The sequence below is a fragment of the Stegodyphus dumicola genome, chromosome X1 (genome assembly GCF_044657685.1).
Source record: "Stegodyphus dumicola isolate Sdum_Otavi_A_Nest chromosome X1, ASM4465768v1".
Lineage (NCBI taxonomy): Eukaryota > Metazoa > Arthropoda > Arachnida > Araneae > Eresidae > Stegodyphus > Stegodyphus dumicola.
The window spans coordinates 9,752,141-9,777,831 of NC_140780.1; the positions used below are offsets into that span (position 1 = coordinate 9,752,141).

General features: G+C 33.2%; 1 protein-coding gene across 3 annotated transcripts in view; it reads right to left on the reverse strand.

The window, feature by feature from the left end:
* LOC118181971 (fasciclin-1-like) overlaps nt 1–25,691 on the reverse strand; it is a 330,859-nt gene that overhangs the window by 106,523 nt on the left and 198,645 nt on the right. For all 3 annotated transcript variants that reach the window (XM_085808714.1, XM_085808713.1, XM_085808715.1), the window contains exons 6-7: nt 18,430–18,577; nt 14,803–14,986 (exon numbers count right to left, since the gene is read on the reverse strand). In XM_085808714.1, the coding sequence (XP_085664840.1) occupies nt 14,803–14,986; nt 18,430–18,577 (332 nt within the window). The remainder of the gene's footprint in view (nt 1–14,802; nt 14,987–18,429; nt 18,578–25,691) is intronic.

Consider the following 25,691-nt stretch of genomic DNA (forward strand, 5'->3'; position numbering starts at 1 on the left):
CTAAGACAGGGATGTCAAACTCATAGGTACACTTGGGCCAAACAAACAAGGTTTAACTTTATGCGGGTCGCAAAAAAAAAAAAAAAAAAAAAAAATCTATATTCATAGAAACGTAGATTTATTTCGAATAATACAATAATAAACATATATATATATATATATATATTTATATAGAAAAGAACCAGAAAATTTAATGTTTACGTCCTGATACTTGACATCTCTTCTCTGCTATTATCTTTCCTATTTCGGGAGAAATTTTGTTTGCAGTGATAACTTCCAACGCTGACCCAAGGTGAGCATCATTAATACGGTATCTAATAGGAGAATTATTACCTTTTATGGCTGAAAATAACTGCTCGCACCGATAAGTGTGCTACCAAACATGGAAATAATTTCATATGCAAATTTTCGAGTATTTTCAAACCTGGCTGGTAAATATTTGTAAAATTCAGGCACGCCCACTTCAATGAATTTTGCTTTCAAATTTCAGTTGCATTGAATCTCGATCACCTCCATTTGCATATGGCTGGGTACTGAGTCAATACTTATTGAAAAAAATCGAAGGAAAAAAAAATTGTCTTCGAGAGAACTAAAATCATTAAACCTCGTTTCAAATTCAGTTGTTAAATTTGCAATTTTTTTCTGCGTATTTTTGGATACGAACAAGTATCATCTAAACTTGATTTATTCATGCTGCACGTCGGGAAGTGCATCAAATTTTCATTTTTAAGTTGTTTTTTCCAAAGAACTAGTTGACATTTGAATGCTTTAATTATGTCAAACATGTTCGTAATGATATGATCTTTTTCTTGTATTGATAAATTTAAATCGGTTAAGTATTTCGTTATATCAACGAAGAAAGATAAATCTTGTATCCATATTGGATCGTAAAACAAACTTACGTCTTCATTTTTCGTTTTTAAAAACTGACATATTTCTTCTTTCAAATCCCAGAATTGTTTGAGTATCTTGGAGCAAGATAACCAACATACCTCGGTATAGTAGGGCAAACCCGAATATTCACTATCTAACTCACTTAAGAAAGCAATGAATTGACACTGATTTAAACCTCAAGATCTTATAAAATTTATAACTTTTTTTTATATGTGACAAAACATTCTCCATATTTATTACTTTCGTGCATAGAACTTCTTGATGTATAATACAATGCATATGATGAATGTTTGAACCGTGAATTTCACTAAGTTTTTTTTCTTAGTAATGCTACGAAGCCCTTGTTTTTCCCGGTCATTGATGGAGCGCCAACTGTAGCTACATAATTTAATTTTGCCAAAGGTAGATGTGTTTTTGGACTTCTGCAGAAATACAAAGTAAATATATCTTCTCCTGTGCTAGTACCAAGCATCGGTATTAGTTCCAGTAATTCCTCAAAAATGTTAAAAGTCTTGTCACAAGAACGAAGAAACACTGCTAATTGAGCTTTCCCACTAATGTCCGTGCTCTCGTCACAGGCAATGGCGAAACTTTCGAAACTAGATGATTTTACTTTGATCTGATCACTTAAATTCGCGGCTAAATCAGTAACTCTTTCCGCAACTGTATTTCGAAACAATGAAATTGATTGAAAAGCCTTCACATTTCCAGGAAAAACAATTTCTCCAGCTTTCATTAGGCATTCCTTGATGATATCACCGTCAGTAAAAGGCTTCGAATGTTTAGCTATCAACTCGGACAAGACGTAGCTTGCATGTACCGCCGCTTCTTTACTAAACATGGACTGTTGCTTTTTCACTCCTAACTTGAGCTCTTTCAACTTTTCTTCTCTCATTAATCCTTCGTAATTGTTATATTTCGATTTGTGTTGTTCGTAATGATGTTTAATATTATATAACTTTGGTACATTAATAGTATTATTACATATCAAGCAGATTATTTTATCTTTTATTTCAAAGCAAAAATATTCTAATTCCCATTTTACTTGGAATATTCTATGTTCGTCAGCGATTTTTTGTTTAATTTTACTACCACTTGGTTTTGATATAGACATACTGAATACAAAGGGCTGGAATAAACACTGTTAACGTTAAAAAGTTAACAAAAATTTATTCTTTCCACAAGACATAAATCAAAATGCTGAAATATTTCTTCAAAAATATTCTAACAATATCACAAAATGTCAAACGTTTAGCAAAAATCAATTCAAAACAGAGAAACTAATTCTATCTCACAGCGAAATCGCTACAAATCAATCACAGCATTAAGCAAACAAACAGTTCGCTAGAACTACAGCTACTACTGAGATGAGTTGTTTGTTCTCGGCTTTTATAAGCTTTATAATTAATTTCTCGAATGTACTGGAAACATCTATAAATATCTGGATTTTTGTGGATGGTAATTACGAGATATTTATTTATTAGGTATTAAATGCACGCGCTGTTCTATTTTTAACCTTCCAACGCAGCTGTCTTTCCAAAAATCGTCTGCGTTGCTAAGGCAACATGAAGCAAATCTAATTACAATTCTAAATAAAAAAAACTAGCTAAATAAATAACTATGAAATCCGTAACAATATGAATTAAGTAATAATTAATAATAAAGTAAAGTGCATGCACCAATATATCGTACAAAACTATGATTGGAAAACTGAGACCATGAGTTCCGCCACATTCGGCTATCGAGGGATGCGTACAAGTTCTGAGTGCCCGTGTCCCCCAAAACTTGGTCCCAAGGTAGCTGAACGCAAGCTACTCACACGTATTTGTAATTCAAGTAGTGTGTGTGTGTGTGTCAGTTCGCTGTGTGTAATCTAACAACACTGAATAAATTATCGTTAATTATTTAGCAGTAAACATTTCATTTTTTTCTTCGTCGATATGTTATTTTATTATTATATAATATTATTTGCCGATATATTGGCCGGGCCGCAAAAATATTTGTTGTGGGCCGCGAGTTTGACATCCTTGTTCTAAGATATGCTTTATTTATGATTTAAATTACTTTCCCATATTGCTGTTGAATTGAATTTTATGGTTTAAGTGGGAAGAAAATGATATTTAATAAATAAAGGTAACTCACAAAACGTTAACCTCCACCCCCTTGGGCGTATTGTAAAATCTGAAAGCTTTCAGATTTTTATATTCATGAATTCATACGAAATACTGAACAACTTGTTAAAAGGTTGACTATACATTACTCCTCTGAAACTATGAAGTTCCCGTCAGGATTGAATTCCCCCTGACGGCGTTGGCTGAGAACCTTTGCCTTAAAACCGTGGAAAAGGATACTTTTGCCTGTTGCATGGTTAGATACCTTTGCCTGTAAATATTCCATAATACGTCTAATGCTGTGCTCAGCATATCTTCATTGAAAATTGAAAGATACAGAAAACATGAAACACCAAATACAGTTAAATCAATTAAGAAAACAATTTTTACAATTAAAATAACAGTTTCTACGCAGAAACAAGCAATTCGGCCGGCAGGCAAGAAAGCAGGTTTTTCGGTGCACAAAAGTTACCTTTTGGTTCCAAACGACAAAAAGACAATAAGGGGTGCAGAAAGAATTAATTGACTGGTCTGCTAAGTTTCAAATTGAAAATCTATGGGGGACTATGGTAAAAATTAGGCTAAGCCGCGCTTAAACAACTTTTAAATTGTTGATAATTCTACAAATATTACATGCAGATTTACTAAAGGTATAAAAACGTTAACCAGAAGGTAAGAACAACATAATTAAATCATTTTTAAGCAAAAAATGCACAATTTACTAACATAAAAGAATAAAAAAACTGTGCTCGCGAAGCCGAGTAACAGAGTAGGTGTATATATATATATATGTAGACAGAAAGAAGAGAAAAATTGAGACTTAAGTTATACTTGGTTATACTTATACTTTAAGTTATACTTGGTAATTTTATCGGTTTAATTGTCAAAAAGTTTTTTCATGTTCAGTTTCAGTTTTTCATGTTTTGACGAAAAGGCGTTATGCAATTAGCAGGATTCGAAGCTCATTGTGCATTTCCCTTGAAAAGTCCGTAAGGAGATTCGAATTAGGCTAATTTACCATTTACCGCTTCTTAGTAATTTTGTTAGTGTTTTAAATAATTTTTGTGTTTATTTTAAAATGTTTTAGGAATGTTTAAACTTTCATCAAGATTTTTAACATTCAAATTTGATTTGAGTTTAACATTCACTTTTTATTTGTTAGTTTTCTTGTGAAGAATTTCATACTTTTTGTAATTGCAATTTATTTTTACATAGTGTTAAAAATTTATACACGGAAACCATATAATCACATTTGCTTTTAAGCAATAACATGAAGAATTTCCTTTTTAATTGTTTTCAAATTTTGCAGCTCAATGCGCAAAATTCTTGACCGCACAGGTCTTTTTTAGTTTTTTTCTCCTTTCTTCAATTATATATTACTATATACTTTTGATGCAACCGATTGCAACCAAAAAGGGAAGTGCACAACTACATGTTACATCAGACCTATATCAAAATATCTAAGTGTTCGGAGGCTACTCGTTTTTGGATTATGAGAGATACGTACAGACGTCACAAAAAAATCTGTTTCGAAACCATCTAAAATCAGTTTTATAATTCGTTTGGGGGGGAAAGATTTCCTTTATTCTGTCCTTACGTACAGAAGTCACGCAAAAACATCTTTGTATTGCGCTCATAGCGGTCAAAAAGGATATCTTCGTTGATATATGGTGCCCGGAATGTTTCGTGTTTACAATAATTGCTTCACTTCGTACAAGGAAGTAAAAAAGGAATATTCTTTGATACTTGCTCATGAAAATTTACTGGCTGAGAATACCCAACTATTTGTCCTGCATTGCAAATCTTCCGCAAATTTCACAAAGCACAGAAAATGGATTGACTAATACCATCACACTAAGCATTTACCGAAGTCAGCAAAATAATTATATCCACAGGGGAAACATTTATTTCAGCTCGAGTGGCAACAGCTTCCAAGTAAATCTAAACGTTTTAAGCGCTCGGCTAAGCAAACTTAGCGAGAGAGAAAATTCCATTTTGCAGTTATACGTCAAGTGATGATAATTGCGACTCACTAAAAATGGCAGCCTCTTCTTTATGCTCATAATGGCTTCAGCGAAAGGTTTGCCACTAAGCCTTTGAGGCAGTTTTAAAATGAATTAAATATCTTCGGTCGTGGGGTTTACAGCTGAATTAATTTTGAGGTCTGAGAAAAGGATAAGTACTTCTTTCTGCCTAAGTAATTCTGAATTTTCTTGAAAGTTTCTGCGGAATGGAATCGCAATAATTTAAAAAGGAAATTATGCTACGCACTCTGAATGACAATTTCTCATCTGATATGTATAAGTGTCTGATATGTCTTGATTCATGGTGTTGTATTAGTTACGACATTTTGCTCGGTAACAAATTGTCTCTTTCGTTACTATTCTTACTAAAATTTATAAATTAAGTTTTAGGATACTCAATTAAATGTTGAAAACTTTGTTTGAGGATAACCACATTGTGCAGATGATTTTAGAGCATTAAAAAGAAAGATGACATATGATTACAAAAAATATTATTGTTATAATTATGTATTTAAATTAAAAATCAGTCATCCTACTTAAAAGGAAGCGCTCTTTTTTTTTTTTTTTTTTTTTTTTTTTTTTGTGTGTGTGTGTGTGTGTTTTGTTCTGCTTTGAATTTCGTGGTGATCACTTTAAGAACGGATTCAAAACAATTGTTCCTTTTATAAGGTATTTCTCCCGCCTTCTCCTACCGTGCTTTCGCAGTGTAGTGGTTCTGCACGCTGGGCCGGTATTCCAATGGTTCGTGGTTTGTATTCCCGGCGAAAGCGTTTGCTAATTTTTCATCTCGCTTGCTTCCAAAAAATACCTAATGTCTCTACAGTGGCGCCCAAACTAAAATGGTTGTGGATGATGAATCTCCACATCCAAGATTTGGCGATTGGGTCCCCTAAAAAACCCCAGTCGCCCTTTAAAAGGTTTTTCTCCAGCCTTCCTAGCGTGCCTTCATGGTGTAGTGGTTCTGCACGCTGGGCCAGTATTCTAGAGTTTCGTGGTTCGATTCCCGGCGAAGGCGTTTGCTAATTTTTCATCTTGCTTACTTTCAAAAAGTACCTAACGTCTCTACACGTTTATCGAATTTTTCGCAAAATTCAGCATTTCTTCATAAACTTAACAGTAGTTTCTTCTATTTCAAGTAAATCCCATATTCGAAAATTACCCTTTGGACTAGAAATTCACGCATTTAAGGGTTTTGATTCTCGACTAGAGGGACTCTTGCGGCTAGCAAGATCCTTACATGATCATTACATGAACTTAATAACTTCTTTCTAAGCATTCAATATTAATCGCCAGTTGCTGTTATTATGTTGTTAACAGAACGTTTCGTAAATTTATAGTGAATGACTTATTCTGGTTTCATTTTTTTTTCAACTTAAACATAACCTAATCTAAATGCAACCAACACCAGCTACTATGATGGATTTGATATGATGGATTTTGCGGTTTTGCAGCTGAAGATGATGGTTCGGTAAAACCATCGAAACTAGTCCTGTGAAAATTTTGTGAATTAACGCTGATTTTTGTTGTTTGACTTCTGAATCAGTATTTATTCGGCGTGTTATTGTGTCTTAATTACTATGATGGAGTCAAAATATTTGGTTATGATTTGCATAAACCAAAGTTACGGCGCCGCTCATCAAGCTCTCAAATGTCATCCCTAATTAAAAGTAACTATGAACGTCTGCAAATCGTAAACAACATAATTATACTTAATAACGTTTACACAGTCGGGAAAAATGTTAATTTGAAGTTTTGTTTACGGAAGCAAAATACGTTTCCTTCCACAAATTATCATCTAATGACTTGTTGAACCTTCTGGCATATATTACTTTTGATTGAGAAATTACTCATATAATGAGTTTATATCCAAAATATATAGTAAATTACAAAATGATTTCCTTCATCAGAATTCATGAAAAATTTTTAAAAATTGACTTTTTAGCCCAACGGGGCAATTTGGTAAGAAGAGCTATTAATTTCGTTTTGGCATTTTGAGTCGGTTCACTTTTCAAATTTTTACGACTAAATATTAGAGTTCCGCGTTACATTTAAAGAAATTAAATAATGAAAACTCTGCATGAATGTATGTATATTTCTCGCACTGTGGAAAAAACAAAAAGTACCTAGAAACCTCCAATTTTGAATAACGTAGTCCTCTAATCATATGGGCACATGGAAGACCAAATTTTGAATTTTTGTTATTATCTATTCAAAATTTTATAATACTTTAACGAATTTTTTGATTAAGAAACTCAACGGTTTCAAAGTGAGCAATGGCAACACTGTACGGGGGAGTTATTTTTATTTCCAGCGTGCGAGATTGTGTATCGGAAATTCTGAAGATATGCTCCTTTTATTTGGCGATATTGCCGTTGAATTGAATTTCACGGTTTAAGTGCGAAGAACATGATATTTAATAAATAAAGGTAACACACAAAACGTTAAAATGACGCTCCTTTAGACGAAATACAAAATGTGAAAGCTTTCGGATTTTTTTTTCATTTTTTATGCATTATAAACTTTTATTTATTTCACTCATAGCGTTTCACAGTAGGTGGGACCTATTTGTCGATTTTTAATTTACTTCCTGATAAATTTGCTTTCTCAAGTTTATATTTTTTGTAGACAATGTTTGTCTATTACAATGCGATGTTGTGAAGCAATTTTTTTCAAAATTCGATTTATAATTTTTTATTTAATATTTAAAAGATTTCTTTTGACACCATATCTTCGCTTAACAAACATATTAATCACATCGGAATGTTTCTGTTTTCACCATCGAATACAGCGAAAAAAATCTGGTCAGTGAAACATTTATGAAAATAGTACTTCAGTTTCTGAATTTTTGCCGAATTTTAAAGAATCGCTCGATTTTTTAGATTATTTGACGTTTATGTTTCTAAAATTCCGACATCTAAAAATGTATCGAATATAAAGTTTCAAAATTTTCACATATTATAAAACAAACACTTCGCCCTCTTTTAAAACAAGAATGATAAAAAAAAGCTAATTGAACGATTTTCTATATTTTTTAAAAAAGCGTGTTTCAGTCTGAAGCAGACTTATAAAGCATTTTTAATTTGCCATCTTGGCCCAATTAAGGATGAATTAGTGATATTCGTTTATACTTCCTTGTACGAAGTAAAGAAAGTATTGTAATCACGAAAAATTCCGAATACCATATTTCAACCAAAATATCCATTTTTACAGCTATCGAATGCAATTTAACAATATTTTTGCGTGTCATCTTTACGTTAAGAGAGAATAAAGGATTATTTTTCCCAAAATGGCTTGCAAAAAAGGATTTAAAATAGATTTCAGAAGCGATTCTTTCGTGACGCCTGTACGTACGTAGGTATGTCTATCGCATAACTCAAAAACAAGTTGTCTCAAACGTTGAAATTTCTTATATAGAATTGCTGTAACATGTAGTTGGACACCTCCCTTTTTGGTTGCAATCAGCCGTAAGAAATGTACGGAAATAAATCTATACGTATATACCTAACCTGTTACTCGGCTCCTTGAGCTCCTTTATATGTTGGCAAATTGTGCATTTTTTGCTTTAAAAAGGATTGAATTCTTAACAGTTTAAAAGTTGTTTAAGTGCGGCTTAGCCTAATTTATTTACTAATAATTCAATCATTTTTACAACAGCCATATTTGTTAACATTTGATACTTAGCAGAAAAGTGAATTAAGTCCGTTTCTGCAATTTTACTGTCTTTTTGCAGAGTAGGACCATAAGTAAACTTTCAGTTTTGTGCATCGAAATATCTGCCTTCTTGTCCGCTGGCCGAATTGCTTGTTTTTGAGGTAGAAACTCAAATTTTAATTGTAAAAACTGTTTTAACTGTATCTGGTGTTTTATCTTTTTCTACATTTTTCAATTTTTAATGAAGCTATTTTGAGTTTTTATATATTTTTGGCTTGCGCCGAAGTCAGAACTGAATGAATTGAATGGGAAATGTACCTAATGAAATTCGAGGAAATAATTTTAAATGAAATGCAGCAAAAATGCGTATATTAATATTCCATACCAGGAAGTAATGTGGTGTCCACAAGAGATTTTTTAAAAATACGAAAACATGAATCTTTAATGAAACATGAATACGAAAACTTTTGAAATTAGTACTAATGTCTATGATCAAGGGTTCCGAAAATAAAACCCGGGTAAGGAATTTTGTATCCGGGGCATATTTAATAAATCTGTTGATGATTAGCAGAGATATGAAAGCGACCGGAGTGTCGCATAAAAGTTAAGTCTTGGGTGATCCTGGGTCTTGAAATTAAATTGCCAGCACGATTTATCAATTTACATTATCTCGAGAAACATTATTTGACAGTCATCCTCATTTCTAATGTAATGTCTGTCATAATTCGTGATTTTCTTATTTTAAAATATTTTCTTGTTGCTGTATAATTATCTATATTTTCTGTTTTATATATTCCCTATATAAGAATTATCAGCACTCCTGAGCGTCTATATAAACATCAGTGTTGAATGTTCTTTCTATTATGACCATTTCTGACGAATATAATATTCTGAAACCGTGGTGGTTGTCTCGAAGAGTATTCAGTAGATTTACCAGATTAAAGGTGTGGTGTGGTGTGGTGTATTTAATTATGGCAAAGCACACTAGGGCTATCTGTCTAAGGGGAGGGATGCCTTCGTGGAGGACGTTTTAAGGGAAACTGGCTCGTATACACGTTACACATGGGGAAAACCACGAAAACGCCCGTGCAGCCAGCCCGTTCGTGGGATTCGAACCTCGGATCGAACTACCAGTTTTCAGCGACTTTACCGCTCGGCTGCTGGTGGCCCCCCCCCAGATTAAAGGAAATGTCTGAATATTAATACGCGATAGAAGTTAAGAAGATTAAATAAAATATTCACTGAAACGAGAAACAAGTTCGATACAGGCAAAGCAAGAAAAAAGGTCATGATTTGGCTATTGGTTGTGAAAAGGAGCATTCGTATAAAACAGAGATGTTATTTTGAGAAACCATGAAAACGTGTCATTAAATAACTTTTATTCAAAATGTGCAATGAAAAATGAAGGTTGTACAAGACAAAATTTATACCTCTTTTAAAGAAACCAAAGCATGAAAATGTGTGAAATATACGGAATAATTGAATGAATGTATTAAATGTATGGATTATGTATGTATTAAATTTATGGATATCCGAGATGAACTGGGAGGTACATTGCATATACTACGGGTTTGTTATTTGTATAATGCCTAAGAAATGTATAAAATATTAATTATATCTACATTGTCGGCCATTTTTTGTTATTCTATAAAATGCGTAGGCATTCTATAAAATGCATTCTACAGAATGCTGGCTTTTATACGTTGTTGGTAGCATATGCATCCAATGTACAAACGTATGCTGAATAGCTTTTATATTTGATTAATAATTTTCTATACACTGCATTATTTCCTCGCATTCTAGTAAATCAAGGATGTCAAACTCGCGGCCCGCCGGCCGCATGCGGCCCACAACAAATAATTTTGCGGCCCGGCCAATATATCGGCAAATAATAATATATAATAATAAAATAACATATCGACGAAGAAAAAAATGAAATGTTTACGTCTAAGTAATTAACGATAATTTATTCAGTGTTGCTAAATTACTCACAGCGAGCTGACACACACACTACTTAAATTACAAATGCGTGTGAGTAGCTTGCGTTCAGCTATCTTCGGCTTTTGGGGAACACGTGCACTCAGAACTTGTACGTGTCCCCCGATAGCCGAATGTGGCCGAACTCATGGTCTCAGGTTTCCAATCATAGTTTTGTACGATATATTGGTGCATGCATGTGCATGCACTTAGCTTTATTATTAATTATTACTTAATTCATATTGTTACGGATTTCCTAGTTATTTATTTATTTAGTTTTTTTATTTAGAATTGTACTTAGATTTGCTTCATGTTGCCTTAGCAACGCAGACGATTTTTGGAAAGACAGCTGCGTTGGAAGGTTAAAAATAGAACAGCGCGTGCATTTAATACCTAATAAATAAATATCTCGTAATTACCATCCACAAAAATCCAGATATTTATAGATGTTTCCAGTACATTCGAGAAATTAATTATAAAGCTTATAAAAGCCGAGAACAAACAACTCATCTCAGTAGTAGCTGTAGTTCTAGCGAACTGTTTGTTTACTTAATGCTGTGATTGATTTGTAGCGATTTCGCTGTGAGATAGAATTAGTTTCTCTGTTTTGAATTGATTTTTGCTAAACGTTTGACATTTTGTGATATTGTTAGAATATTTTTGAAGAAATATTTCAGCATTTTGATTTATGTCTTGTGGAAAGAATAAATTTTTGTTAACTTTTTAACGTTAACAGTGTTTATTCCAGCCCTTTGTATTCAGTATGTCTATATCAAAACCAAGTGGTAGTAAAATTAAACAAAAAATCGCTGACGAACATAGAATATTCCAAGTAAAATGGGAATTAGAATATTTTTGCTTTGAAATAAAAGATAAAATAATCTGCTTGATATGTAATAATACTATTAATGTACCAAAGTTATATAATATTAAACGTCATTACGAACAACACAAATCGAAATATAACAATTACGAAGGATTAATGAGAGAAGAAAAGTTGAAAGAGCTCAAGTTAGGAGTGAAAAAGCAACAGTCCATGTTTAGTAAAGAAGCGGCGGTACATGCAAGCTACGTCTTGTCCGAGTTGATAGCTAAACATTCGAAGCCTTTTACTGACGGTGATATCATCAAGGAATGCCTAATGAAAGCTGGAGAAATTGTTTTTCCTGGAAATGTGAAGGCTTTTCAATCAATTTCATTGTTTCGAAATACAGTTGCGGAAAGAGTTACTGATTTAGCCGCGAATTTAAGTGATCAGATCAAAGCAAAATCATCTAGTTTCGAAAGTTTCTCCATTGTCTGTGACGAGAGCACGGACATTAGTGGCAAAGCTCAATTAGCAGTGTTTCTTCGTTCTTGTCACAAGAATTTTAACATTTTTGAGGAATTACTGGAGCTAATACCGATGCCTGGTACTACCACAGGAAAAGATATATTTACTTGTGTTTTTGGACTTCTGCAGAAATAAAATCTACCTTTGGCAAAATTAAATTCTGTAGCTACAGATGGCGCTCCATCAATGACCGGGAAAAACAAGGGCTTCGTATCATTACTAAGAAAAAAACTTAGTGAAATTCACGGTTCAAACATTCATCATATGCATTGTATTATACATCAAGAAGTTCTATGCACGAAAGTAATAAATATGGAGAATGTTTTGTCACATATAAAAAAAAGTTATAAATTTTATAAGATCTTGAGGTTTAAATCAGTGTCAATTCATTGCTTTCTTAAGTGAGTTAGATAGTGAATATTCGGGTTTGCCCTACTATACCGAGGTATGTTGGTTATCTTGCTCCAAGATACTCAAACAATTCTGGGATTTGAAAGAAGAAATATGTCAGTTTTTAAAAACGAAAAATGAAGACGTAAGTTTGTTTTACGATCCAATATGGATACAAGATTTATCTTTCTTCGTTGATATAACCAAACACTTAACCGATTTAAATTTATCGTTACAAGAAAAAGATCATATCATTACGAACATTTTTGACATAATTCAAGCATTCAAATGTCAACTAGTTCTTTGGAAAAAACAACTTAAAAATGAAGATTTGACGCTCTTCCCGACGTGCAGCATGAATAAATCAAGTTTAGATGATACTTGTTCGCATCCAAAAATACGCGGAAAAAATTGCAAATTTAAAAACTGAATTTGAAACGAGGTTTAATGATTTTAGTACCCTCGAAGACAAATTTTTTTTTTTTTTTGTTTTCTTCGATTTTCTCAATAAGTATTGACTCAGTACCCAGCCATATGCAAATGGAGGTGATCGAGATTCAATGCAACTGAAATTTGAAAGCAAAATGCATTGAAGTGAGCGTGCCTGAATTTTACAAATATTTACCAGCCAGGTTTGAAAATTCTCGAAAATTCGCATATGAAATTATTTCCATGTTTGGTAGCACTTATCGGTGCGAGCAGTTATTTTCAGTCATGAAAGGTAATAAGTCTCCTATTATAAACCGTATTAATGATGCTCACCTTGGGTCAGCGTTGAAAGTTATCACTGTAAACAAAATTTCTCCCGAAATAGGAAAGATAATAGAGGAGAAGAGATGTCAAATATCAGGACGTAAACATTAAATTTTTCTTGTTCTTTTCTCTCTCTCTCTATATATATATATATATGTGTGTGTGTGTGTGTGTTTATTATTGTATTATTCGAAACGTTTCTATGAATATTGTTTTTTTTTTTTTTCGGCCCGCCTAAAGTTAAACCTTGTTTGTTTGGCCCAAGTGTACCTATGAGTTTGACATCCCTGTAGTAAATGAAACAAAATAGAAAATTCGTAACTTTAATCCTTTATACGAGGGTTGCTATTTATATTTCTGGTCTAATAACGAAAAAGGCTAATGCTTATGGTCGAAATTGTTTTTATTGGTTTGAAAAATATTTACTATGAAGATCAAAACACTTTTGCATGCGTTTGAACTAATTATCGAAGACTTTTCCCACTCCGATTTAGGTAACTCCAGAACGTGCGTTTTCAATGCATCAACTGCTTCTTCGCGTGTCGCAAATTGCCACGTAATTTGTTTTGATGTGCGGAAATGAAAATAGTCATTGGGCGCCAAATCGGGGCTTTACGACGGATGACGCATCACTTCGATGTTTTGGATGGTTAAAAATTCCTTTGTTTGAGCCGATGTGAGAGAGCTTGAACTGTCATGATGAAGAATGTTTGGCCTCTTTTGCTTTTTTCAAATTTCTCGGATGATTCCTGGCAAACAAGTGGTCGTGTACCATTAGGAATATATCAACGTGCCTTGTTCTAACGCAACTGTCGCCACGTGAGCGGTAATGCAGAAGAAATAGACAACCATTTGCTTTGATGTACTTCTTCCGTGAAAGCATTTGTTGGATTTGTCTCGTCTTGTAAGATCCACACAGTCGGCTGCTGTTTCGTTTCGGGCTCATATGCATAGATCCATGACTCATCACCTTTGTAGATGTTATACACACCCTTTTATACACACTGAATGTATTTTTCTAACATTTCCCTGCAGCAATCGACACCAGCCTTCTTTTGAGCTTTTGTCAGATTATGCGGAATCCAACGCGAACAAATCTTTCTTACGCCCAAATATTTCCTGTAATATATTATTGATGCTTGCCATACTATTACCCAAAGATGACTTCATCTCACGGTATCTCACATGACGATCTTGCTTTATCAGTTAATGCACAGCATTGATGGTTTCTGGCGCAACAACCGATTTTGGACGACCTCCACGGAATTCGTTCTGGAGCGAATGTCGACCACGATTGAATTCGTTATACCCGTTTTTCACAGTACTTTTAGGATGCTGTTCATCGCTGTATGAAGAATTAAGTTCATTGAAGCACTCTTGTTAATCCACTTCAAAAGTTTTGAAAAATAATTGTATGATAATGTACACCAGTCAATTTCAATTTTTGCCAGAGATGAATTTTTCAATTTACTGTAAACTACAAAAATCAGGCAAAAATGGCAAAATGTTTTGAAGAAGTTACAGTTAAAAAAAATCAAACTTTCGATTCGAATTGTCTGCGGTAGCCTAGCAACACTTACTATTGCCAAGACCAGAAATAGAATTAAGCAACCTTCATACGAACAAACAATATAAGAGTGTTTAAAAATGCAGTATGAATGGCACTTACGACAATCTGCCTTTCTTTTCATTTTGGAGGAACTGCCAGACGGTGATGTCTATGATCATGAGAGGACTTTCGATGAGATGGACAACACCATTCTTGACAGGGATGTTTGGTTTCAGTATCTTTGCCATCACCACTCCTTTCTTGTGCCTGTAGTCACTGTGGGTGGTGCTACTCTGAGCATATACTGGAAGTAAAAGGTGCGGATTGAATATAGATATAGACAGCAGACAACAGTTATTTACCAAAAGGTGAAGCAGGTGTTGTCTCCATATACAACCTATACAGAAACACTACCACCCCACAAAGTCCTAGCTGATCTCTAGAGCCCGCAAAGAATAAACCCTTGATCCATCCTACACTGCCAGTCCTGAAATAGCCAGCGACTCATTTGGAATCCTATCCACGTGCTTTGTTGGTACCTTGATATGTTATCGCGTACATATATATTTAACATTTTACATATGATATTGTTACATTATTAGCTGTCTCAATTTGCTTGCATTAATTTATATATTGAATCTAACGCGAAATGTCAGGAGCATAAGTAAAACAAAAGCCTATATTCCGACCTTTTTGAGATCTTTGAAAGCACACATAGATTTGCATTTTTACAATGTGAAACTTGTAACTCAAAAACGTACATTGATTTTTTTTAATAATGGGAATTATTTAATCGCACAGATAAGTACATTAGAGAAAGGAATATTATGGTGCTCGAAAGGGTGCGAAATACAAAAAAAATAGTAACCTGCTAGCAGAAAAAGCTTATTTTTAGGTACTATGGCGGATAATTTGGCAAATCTTGCGATGAATTGGAGATTCTTTGGTATAGTCATATAAAATACTATCACATTTACCTGTACACTCTTTCTCATAGTACAACTCGTTCGCATGTCCAGCTACAAATCGGAAGATCGCCGTTCGAATCCCACTCAGCTTATTTCTTATGTTTCTTGTTCTAAATGATATCGTTGATTGATTTAATGAAAACAGCAGCTCTTCATTCCAGGTATTAATATAAAATTGTCAAAAATCATTAACCCTAATATTTCAGAACTCAAGGATAAATTAGCAAACAAAAGAACTCGGTAAAATACATCCTGTAAAGTAGATAATACACAATAATTTAATTAAAATTTAGAAAGCTGCTGGCAAGATACAAGGAAAATTAGTTTTTCTAAGGTAGGGAAGGACTTAGTATTTCTTAAGTCGCACTTTTCAGAACATGAAACTCGTGACTGATAGTCGGACTAGAATGGTAGATATAAATGAGTCTTTATATATATATATATATATATATATTTTGGGGGGGACTCGGCGATTCTGGATTCGGTTTTGACTTCTGGATCAGAGGAATTATCATGGAGATCTAATCATGAAAAATAGTTCTGATAATCTTTTTTTTTACCTAGATGCAAATTAAATTGTGGATTTGTTGCCACATTATCGATATACAATTAAAATTATTTTTAAGTCCTTGACATTTTTCTAGAATGCGTATTTTGAATACCTTACACCGCAGTACAAAAGAAAACTTCTACGTAGCTTTTCTTTATGCAGTCATGCTAATAGTTAATTGGCTATACTTTAACAGAAAATCAATACTGATTAAGAATTTCTAATTATTAGTAAGATACTTCTTGACGAAGGATTTGGTAACTTAAAAGCTAAAATTCTTTGCAGTTTGTAATGAACTTTAGACCAGCGGTCGCCAACCAGTGATTCACGGACCACTATTGCTCCGTGAAAACGTTTTGATGGTCAGCACAAAAATTGGGATATTATTTATATTTTTATGAAGATTCAGTTTAAAAAATAACGAATAACAAAGCCTATTATGGAATATGGATTATACCTTTTTTTAAATTTTAGCTACTACATTTAGCGAAATTCCTTCTTAATTTAGCGACCTTTTAGCTACTTTAGCAGGTCTATCTAGCGACATTTGAAAGTGAGAGTAGGCATCCATGGATATGCTGCTGTTATCGATGATAGCACGAACTAGAATTATCTTTCCTTTTAAATTATAAACATATGCTATTGCGGTCGTTAATAACACAGTTTCTTTCCGTGTCAATAGGCTCCGTAATGGATTTTTATAAGAATCATTTGCATTCTTGTTTATAATTGCATCACTGGAAGTTTCCATTTTTGCTTTGTCTAACTGTTGATCGATTGCGCCACTGGTGAGTAAGCGATGATTTTTAATTATGTTTACAATAATTAAAAATTGGAGGCATAACACTGTCAGTTTATTGATATTGCTTTGCGTTTGCCGGTTTGTTCTTGCTTTTCATGAAGTTCCTTTTCAGTGATATGGAAATGTGAAGCTTCCTAAACAAGAAGGTATGATTTTTGTACATTTTTTTATGTAATTTTTCAATGTGAACAAAATATGTGTAGTTTGCTGATTATTATTGCATAATTGCATTTACCTATTTTTAGTTCATATTAGTGGTCCGCCAAATATAAAATTATACATGTAGTAGACGTGACGTTCTAAGGACTGACGACTGCTGCTCTACACAGTATTCCATAACCCTAGATGGCAATCCGGCTGATCCGAGGTACTGGGCATTCGCGAGTAGAACGGCAATGTGTTCGACGTTGAGCCTCTGAGAGAAAGAGATTGGAGCTATAGTGTGGAGATTTTCGTCAGCCGAGGTCAGGTATGACAAATGCCATCATGTCACCAACTAGGAAATCTATTAAAGGTTCTGAAGGCTTTAATTGAAATTTATGTCTGTCTCTTCATGTGTTGCGATAGTGATATAAATAAAAGACTGATGCATGACTAAAGCTACTTTTTCCTCGCGTCTGGGATATTCACGACGGCTCAAGTTCTTTGGGCAGTCATGCTAGTTAGTTAATTGGCTATACTTATGCAGAAAACCAATATATACTAAAATATTTGTGCTTGTTAGTGAGATGCGTCTTACAGAAGAATTTTGTAACGTAAAGCTAGAACTGTATGCAGCTTTTCTTTGTGCCATCACATGTTAATTGACTATAATTTCCAGAAAATCAATATTGGTTATAAAAAAAATTGTAATTATTTGCATGATACTTCTTAAAAGGGTTTTAGGGTACCATTTGAAATAGGAACCCGTGTATCTTGCTTTTTAACCAAAAACGTTAGTTTGTATGTTGTACATTCAAACAAGATGTATTCATATATTTAGATCAGATTTCCTTTGTAAATATTAAAAATTTAATAATTAACTCAAATGCTAGAACAATTTATTATTAATGTGCAAAGTGTACAAACTTTGATTAATGTAATAAATCAAGGGCAAGTGAATTGGGCTAATTATAATGTTTGGATGACTATGTTTCAATCATTTGATGGCACACAACTGTTCGAATTTCTTCTCACAAAGCTTCTTGAAAATATTGAATTGCTGCAGTTTCAGATAAGCTTTCACGTTTCTGTATACTGCCTGAAACTAATTGCACAAAAAATGCATTTCGAACAAGTAATCTGCGAGTGCACTCGACGCATGTTCATTTATGGAAATTTTTTATATTAAATTCATATGAATATCGCCTCTGGAAGCAGCACTTTACAGGTCGTAAAAGATATGTGATAGGGAATAAATCTAGTAATGTATTCAGACTTATACTCACACGTGTATGAATTCCCAATAGCATCGGATTGATTGATGATAGAAAGCTCGACCTGAATGTCATCTCCATATGCCTCACTCTGGTACTTATCCAGGGTAGCCAATCGGGTAAACAGCACATTCCTTGGAATCACGTGACCTCGAATAACCTAGAAGACACAGATTGGTTACAAAATTATACACTTTGGTTTCTAATTCTTATGAACTACTTGTTAATTGAAATTATAATATTAACTCAGGTATATAAACGCTTAGCAAGCCTAAAAGGTTCTAAGTACGCCATGAATAGAGCAAAGAAAGTAACAAAATATTGCGATAATTGTAAGGGTACTTTATTTAGTCTGCTTGAAAATATTAATAATTATTTTAATTATATTTAATTTATAAGTTACATTTTAAGTTATTTATTTTATATTGAATGTTTGATTATAATGTTGAAATGTTAATATATACTGTTGAGTAATTAAAATAAAATTTTGTAATACGTATTTTTTTATATACAAGCGTGACCCATCGGTGAGTCATGCCAGCCCGCGGAACAATCAAGCATGACCCACCGCTGCACGGAACAAACAAGTATGACCCAACGGTGGGTCTGGCCGGCGTCAACGTATTAACCAGCACGTTACCTTTTAAAGTCGGTGTTTTGATAAAAAAAAAAAAGGTAGGCAGTCTAATTAGGCCTAGAGGAGTACAGAAGTAAAATTTCGTTTTAATTATGTGGATGTGCCCAAAGTGGGCACATTGATTGAATAGAGCTTCGAAACGAGGGCTGAAACGAGCATTGTTGTCAATGAACTGACCGATGAGATGCGGAGAAACGAAGAATACAGACTCTAAGTTGTCCTAGGTTATCGGTGAGCCCGGTCTGGCCACACCTAGGGTTCGCCGTTTGATTTTAGGCAAGATTTCAAGGTAAAAATTTAAAACTAATGTAGAATAAGGAGATTAGCATACAGCCAAAAAATAACATAGAAATTTCTTTTCAAACAATTCCTTTTATACCCTAAAAATATCTGGAGGATTTCTTTGAAAAATGAGGGTCTTAAAAAACTAAACATGGCTAAAATATATCAATTTGTGTTGAGCTGCCATCTACTATAAATAAAGAAGGTTCAGAGTAACCTATAGTAACCTATAAATCCTTTCTCATTCAATTTTTCTGTGCGTACAGAAGGAAAGTTTTAGGTGTCAAGACCGGACACACTGTGCCGCAAAGGGTTAAACATGCTGCCATAAAATCCACTTATAGTCGTGTTGTAAAACACAGCCATGACTAACTTCGCTATAAACTATTATAAAAAAGAAATGGCTTTGGTTTACTTTTTTTGTTCCATTTGATTTATATCTAAGAGATATAGTCTACTTCTCTGTATTTATACCCACGAGGAGTAATAATTTCGTGAAATATGTAAGCTCTCTCTTTCATCCAAGTGTAAGTTTAGAAGCACTGCAAATAATGTTTAGTTTCAGGAGACGCTTTGAAACAGAAGTTGAAGTTGCCCTAAATATTTTAAAAAGAGGATAGCTGCAATGATAATCTCAGAATCAAAGCAATACTTTTAAATTATCTCCTATAACAAAACATAAATTTGAAATTCGCAATTCACTTTCATAATTCACTTGACCCAAACCTATAAGTTGAGTACCTTTGAATGATTATCAATGAAAAACTGAAAAGTTTTCACCAAATTCTTTCTAGCATGTTTTGTGAAGTGTTTTATGCTATCTGAGGTTATCTGGTACACTTTATTTACGTACACATGAAATTTCCTAAGTTCGGGAAATACAGCTGCCAGTTCACGTTTCAGAACGGTAAAATGATTATCCCTCAAACATGTTATGTATAAAATACATGCTATCGTGCTGTGTGGGACCTATAAACGTAAGTTTTTTCCGTAAACAGATTCTGCAAGCAAAAAGCACTTTCTGAAACTACCTCTCAATGGCCATTACTGATATTGCTCGAATATTAAACGACAGTGATATGCGGTATGATTACGCATAGAGCAACGCTTCATGCACACTTAACATCAAAATAGGAGCAATTATGGGTTGCTATAGAGAGCAGTTTTTCATCCTAAGGCTCCAAATATTTTCTATTTCAAAACATTCATGTGTTTTTGTCCATATTTAAAAAGGCGGTGGAAAAAATGATCAGAAAATTGCCTTGTTTATCATGTCTAGTAAATGTCTTTGAAAAACTTCGAATATGATCTATATAAAAATGAGGTCAAATTTTTCGACCAAAACGATTTTCTTTCTCACTTTTCCTAGAGTTTATTATTTAGAGGAAAACATGAATCTAACAGCGATTTAATTATAGATTACAGGGATTTAAAGTATAGAAACGTCTATCAAAGTGAAGCAACAACCTGTGTTAGGCGTAGATTTTTAGCATAGAAAATCTCGATTTGGAGGGCGAACAAAGTCCCTCTTCATTAGGAGCAAAGAAATCTGCAACTGGATTATTTGCTCCTGAACTTTGTTCGCCCTCGAAATCGATAGCGTTTCTATGCTAAAAATCTACGCCTAACGCAGGTTGTTGTTTCACTTTTATGATTTATTTCAGGGGTGTTTCATTTTTGTCTAAAAACGTCTGTGTTATGGAAGTTAAGTATAAAATTAAAGTAAACCGTTTGGATCTGCGATAAGTAAAGTCTATCTTAATAAAACGTGAAGAAATTGTATCCCAGATATAAGATAAACTTTTAAGAGTTTATACTTTAAATTTTTCCATAGATTTGAGGTGCCTTTTCACTGCACTACGACTCATCCTAAAAGCATTAAAGAGTTTCTTTACGGTAACTGATATTTCCTCGTTAATGATCACAACCTTATTGGCATCCCTTTTATCATTTATATTTTATACCATTGCTTTGGATTTTCCATAGTTTCAGGATGTGGAAAGTGAATATAAGCAGGTTTTGCCATGGAGGTAGGAAGTAAGCATTTGGTGGTAATTTCATTTTTCAGTTAACGCAAAGTGATTATTTTTCAGTTATATAAAAATAAAATGATGAGTTTAAAATGAACAACTAAAACACATGACTAAAATAAGTCTCTCCTCTAAAAATTTAAAAAAAAAAGTACATGTTACAATAATATATGGATGACAAAAAGTGCATTTTATTTGAAACATTTTGGTGTTTGGAACATAAAATAAAAGTATCGAACACTCTATCAAGGGTATCGAAAGACGTATACAATTTTAAAGGTACCGTAAAGTATTTTTCATTTTTTACGCATAACATTTTTGGTGAAATCTATATTTTTGTACTCCAACAGCTTAGAATTTTACAAAATTAATTCAAAATCAGAATCGCTGTTGCAAGTTATCGAAAAATAACTAAGATGTGATTTTTGCATAAATGTCACTGAACTATAAAAATTTCTATTAACCATCCCACAATGAATGTTTCTTTTATGCGGGAGTACCTCGTTTTTCGATTTGTATGGAACTGTCGTGTGTGGAAATACTATCAAAGAGCTGTCAAGGAAGCGCTTGGATGTAAACAAAAAAAAAAAAAAAAAGCACTTCATCTGGAGACCAAAGCCTGGTAATACTGCTTCACTCGTAGTGGTTTGGCCCCTCTTTTTCTTCTTACCGCCATGGGTTTTCTTTAGGGAAGGGTTAGTGGGCTTTAATGGAATATTTCAATTCAGTCATGTTTTAGACCATTTTCTCAAGTAATAGTAAAATTCACTGTTCCGCATCATCTTTCTTGGTACATTTTTGGTATACCATTATAGCATGTGTTTCCAATTAACGGGTTTCTTTTCCTATACCAAAGATCCCAGCTTTTCGTCTAGCCCTTTAGGGGTCTTCCTTACCGTAAGAGAATGTTCCCAAAGTGGGAGTCTGAACTTCACTTCCCAGAAGTTTTTATTGACTCTTTAAAGAGCAGAAAAAATAAGGAGAACGGAATATTTTGAAGTATATGGCAATGAAGAGATGCCTGAGGTGTTTAACATGGAATATAATTCCAAAGTTTTGAATAAAACCGTAAAAGACAACCCGTCTGGTGTGTCTTCTATCTCGGAGTAACGTATTGCGGAGTAGCATATCTGTGAAGATTAACATAGATCGACCAACAAAGCGTACGTTAGAATTTTGCATATGTTTATGAAAGTGCGCGTTAGAAATTTGTTCTTAAAAATTAAGAACAAAAGTATATCAAAAAGGAGAAATGAACAAATTTTAGAGAGATGCTTTCTGTTTTGCTAAAACTTGCCTATGAATTTTCTTCTGTTGATGATTATATTTTTTCGATTGGATTGCCCGTGAAGATTTTCACTTTTACAAAAAATTTTTCACTTTTATCTCCCCACTTTAATTACTATCCAGTGTACCCCAGCTCTTTCAGAATTGTAATTTTAGGTGCTATTTGAATTTTCGTAGAATAAATCTGGGATTCCGAGGTGTTAGGTTGGAATGCTTTCCTGACTCTAATGCATTTTCAACAGTTCCTCCACATACAATTCCCATCATTTTGTTGCATCAGAGATACTTCACCGCTTCATATGAACGATTTTTTCCATATTTGGAATACATTTACCATCTTTAGAAAGAGGAATTATTAAATAAGTAAGAGAACTTGCCATTAACGGTTAGCGTCTTGCCATGTTTATTTCAGAAATAAAATTTTCAAATCCAAACGATTATTCTTGTAATGTTTTTTTTTTTTTTTTCATTTAAGACAAAATATCTGAAAACGAAACTTATTCTACGAAAAACAATTAAAAACGTTTAGATTATTATTCGTGTTACCGAGGAAAACATTTTGAACAAATTATTTTTATCAAATGGAATATTCTGATGATATAAAGCAGGGTTTCTTAAACTTTTTTCAGTCGCGACCCCTTTTTATCACTGAGATTTTTTCGCGATCCCCAGGACCTCCATAATATTTAGAAAAATTTTGTGGGACCCCATAAGTATTGCGCAAATCCGACAAAGCGTGAGTGAAACAGTCCATTTTTTCACTTGTTACTGTAATATATTATTTGCAGTTTTAGGTCATTAACTTTAATTTCTAATTTTAAAACAGAGAACAATGAGAACATTTTAAATAAGTAACTGACGAAATGAGAGCGTCACGTGCAAAGCAAGATAATCGAACTTTTATATTATAAAAAGAATGCGTCGAAACGTTTTCGTTTTTTTCTTTGTCTGTATTGTCTTATCTTTATCTATTTTTAGATACACTGTGTAAAAATATTTGGTAATTGTAAAATTATTATAATAAGTTAAAGAAATATCAAAACTGCTAAAATTTTGGTGACACTCTGCTACAGGTCCCGCGGCCCACAGTTTATGAAACCCTGATATAAAGCAAAGCTTCAAATAGAGAGAAAATAATAAATAAGAACAATCTAAAGTCTATATTTCCATTGTTTAATACAAAATCTATACAAATAAATTTGAAAATTACAAGTTTCATAAATCAAATGTGAGCAACTGTAATACAGATGAAAAATTCGAGAAAGAGATTTAAGATTTTAAAACGCATTTATTCCTCAGTTTTCTTTTCTCTCCTTCTGGAGAGCTTACCACTAAATTACCAATGTATTCTTATTTGAAATTCTTAATGTCCATTAAAGTCTTCACAATGCATACCAGATTAAACGAAATTTGCATTAATGTCCTCATGTTTGTTAGTTTCAGAAACATTTCAGGGGAATTCTACAGTAGATGTTTATGTTGAAAGGCAATTACAACAGCTTTCCTAGTTAACTGCTCAAAAGTAATAAATTATTTAAACTTTGCTTCATTTGTTTCGTGCAGCAAACGGAAAGTTGAACCTAGTAAAAATTAAACAGTTTAGTTTATTTTGTCTTAAGTTAGAGAAAAACGTATGGGAAGTTGATGCAGATAATTTAAGCAAAAGACTCTTTGAAATGCAGAGCTTCAAGATTAACGCTGAATTTTTAAAAGATATAGCGATAACATTTTTCGAAGTAAAATATAAATCGATAAAGAAATTCCAACATGAATTTTAAGACTAAGTGAATTTTCACAGCTATTTAATTTAATATAATAAAAGGGGTTATTTCGAGAGATAACTGAATAATTTCTTTTTTTATATACAACAAAGTATTATTCTGAGAAATAATCTTTTTCTTTATAATACAATCCAATGCCATATATTTCTAAAAAAGCAGTGAGCTCGTTTTATTCAATTTACTTCGAAACAAGAAATAAAATTTTACAAAAATGGTTACCTCAAGATAAAATTTTCACTTAACATAAAGCAGTTTCTAATAACAGTTGCATAACATTTGTAGAGGATAATTCACATAATGTTTTCAGATTTGCAGTCTTAACCCCCATAGCACAAAACATCCTCAGGATGTCCTATTTAAGTCGCAATATCCCGGGACATACTTAGGATGTCCTAAGGATGTTGATTCTCAGATGTCCTGAGGAGATCGTAATTTAACATCCTGAGGATGTCTTATTTAAGTCGCTATGTCCCGGGATATGACAGGATGTCCTGAAGATGTTGATTCTCAGATGTCCTGAGGAGTTCACCAATTTCACATCCTGAGGACATTCATTCTGCATTGTCCGGAGGACTTTCGTTGTCAAACATTTTGAGGATAATTGTTCTCAAATTTACCAGTTTTAAGTTTTTGACATTGCACATCTGAAACTTGCACATTATTTTATTTTTCATATGGTTTTTACTAAGTTGTTTCTAAATGCTTTACATTAAAAATATTGATATGATTGATGATTTATTCTTGTTATTTTGTTATTAATTTTAACTGCTATTTTTTCTGACGTTTTTAAAAATTTATTTAGTCATGGAAAAGATTTTTTTCAATTGATTAGCATTTTCTAGAATATTTGCAAAATTTTAAGTAACATATATTTTTTTTTATAAAAAATGTATAAATTACATGTATAATTACTTACAGATTACAAACCCTACTACAAATATAGGTAAAATTAGATATAGATATATTTAATTACGGAAACGAATTTTTTTTTTTTTTTAAATTTGGGTATAGAGACATTAGGTATTTTTTGGAAGCAGGAAACATGAAAATTAGCAACTGCCTTCGCCGGGAATCGAAGGACGGACCTCTGGAATACCGGCCCAGTGTGCAGAACCACTACACCACGAAGACACGCTAGGTGTGGTGGTGGTGGTGTATTTAATTATGGCAAAGCACACTAGGGCTATCTGCCTAAGGGGAGGGATGTCTTCGTGGAGGACTTTCTAAGGGAAACGGGCTCGTATACACGTTACACGT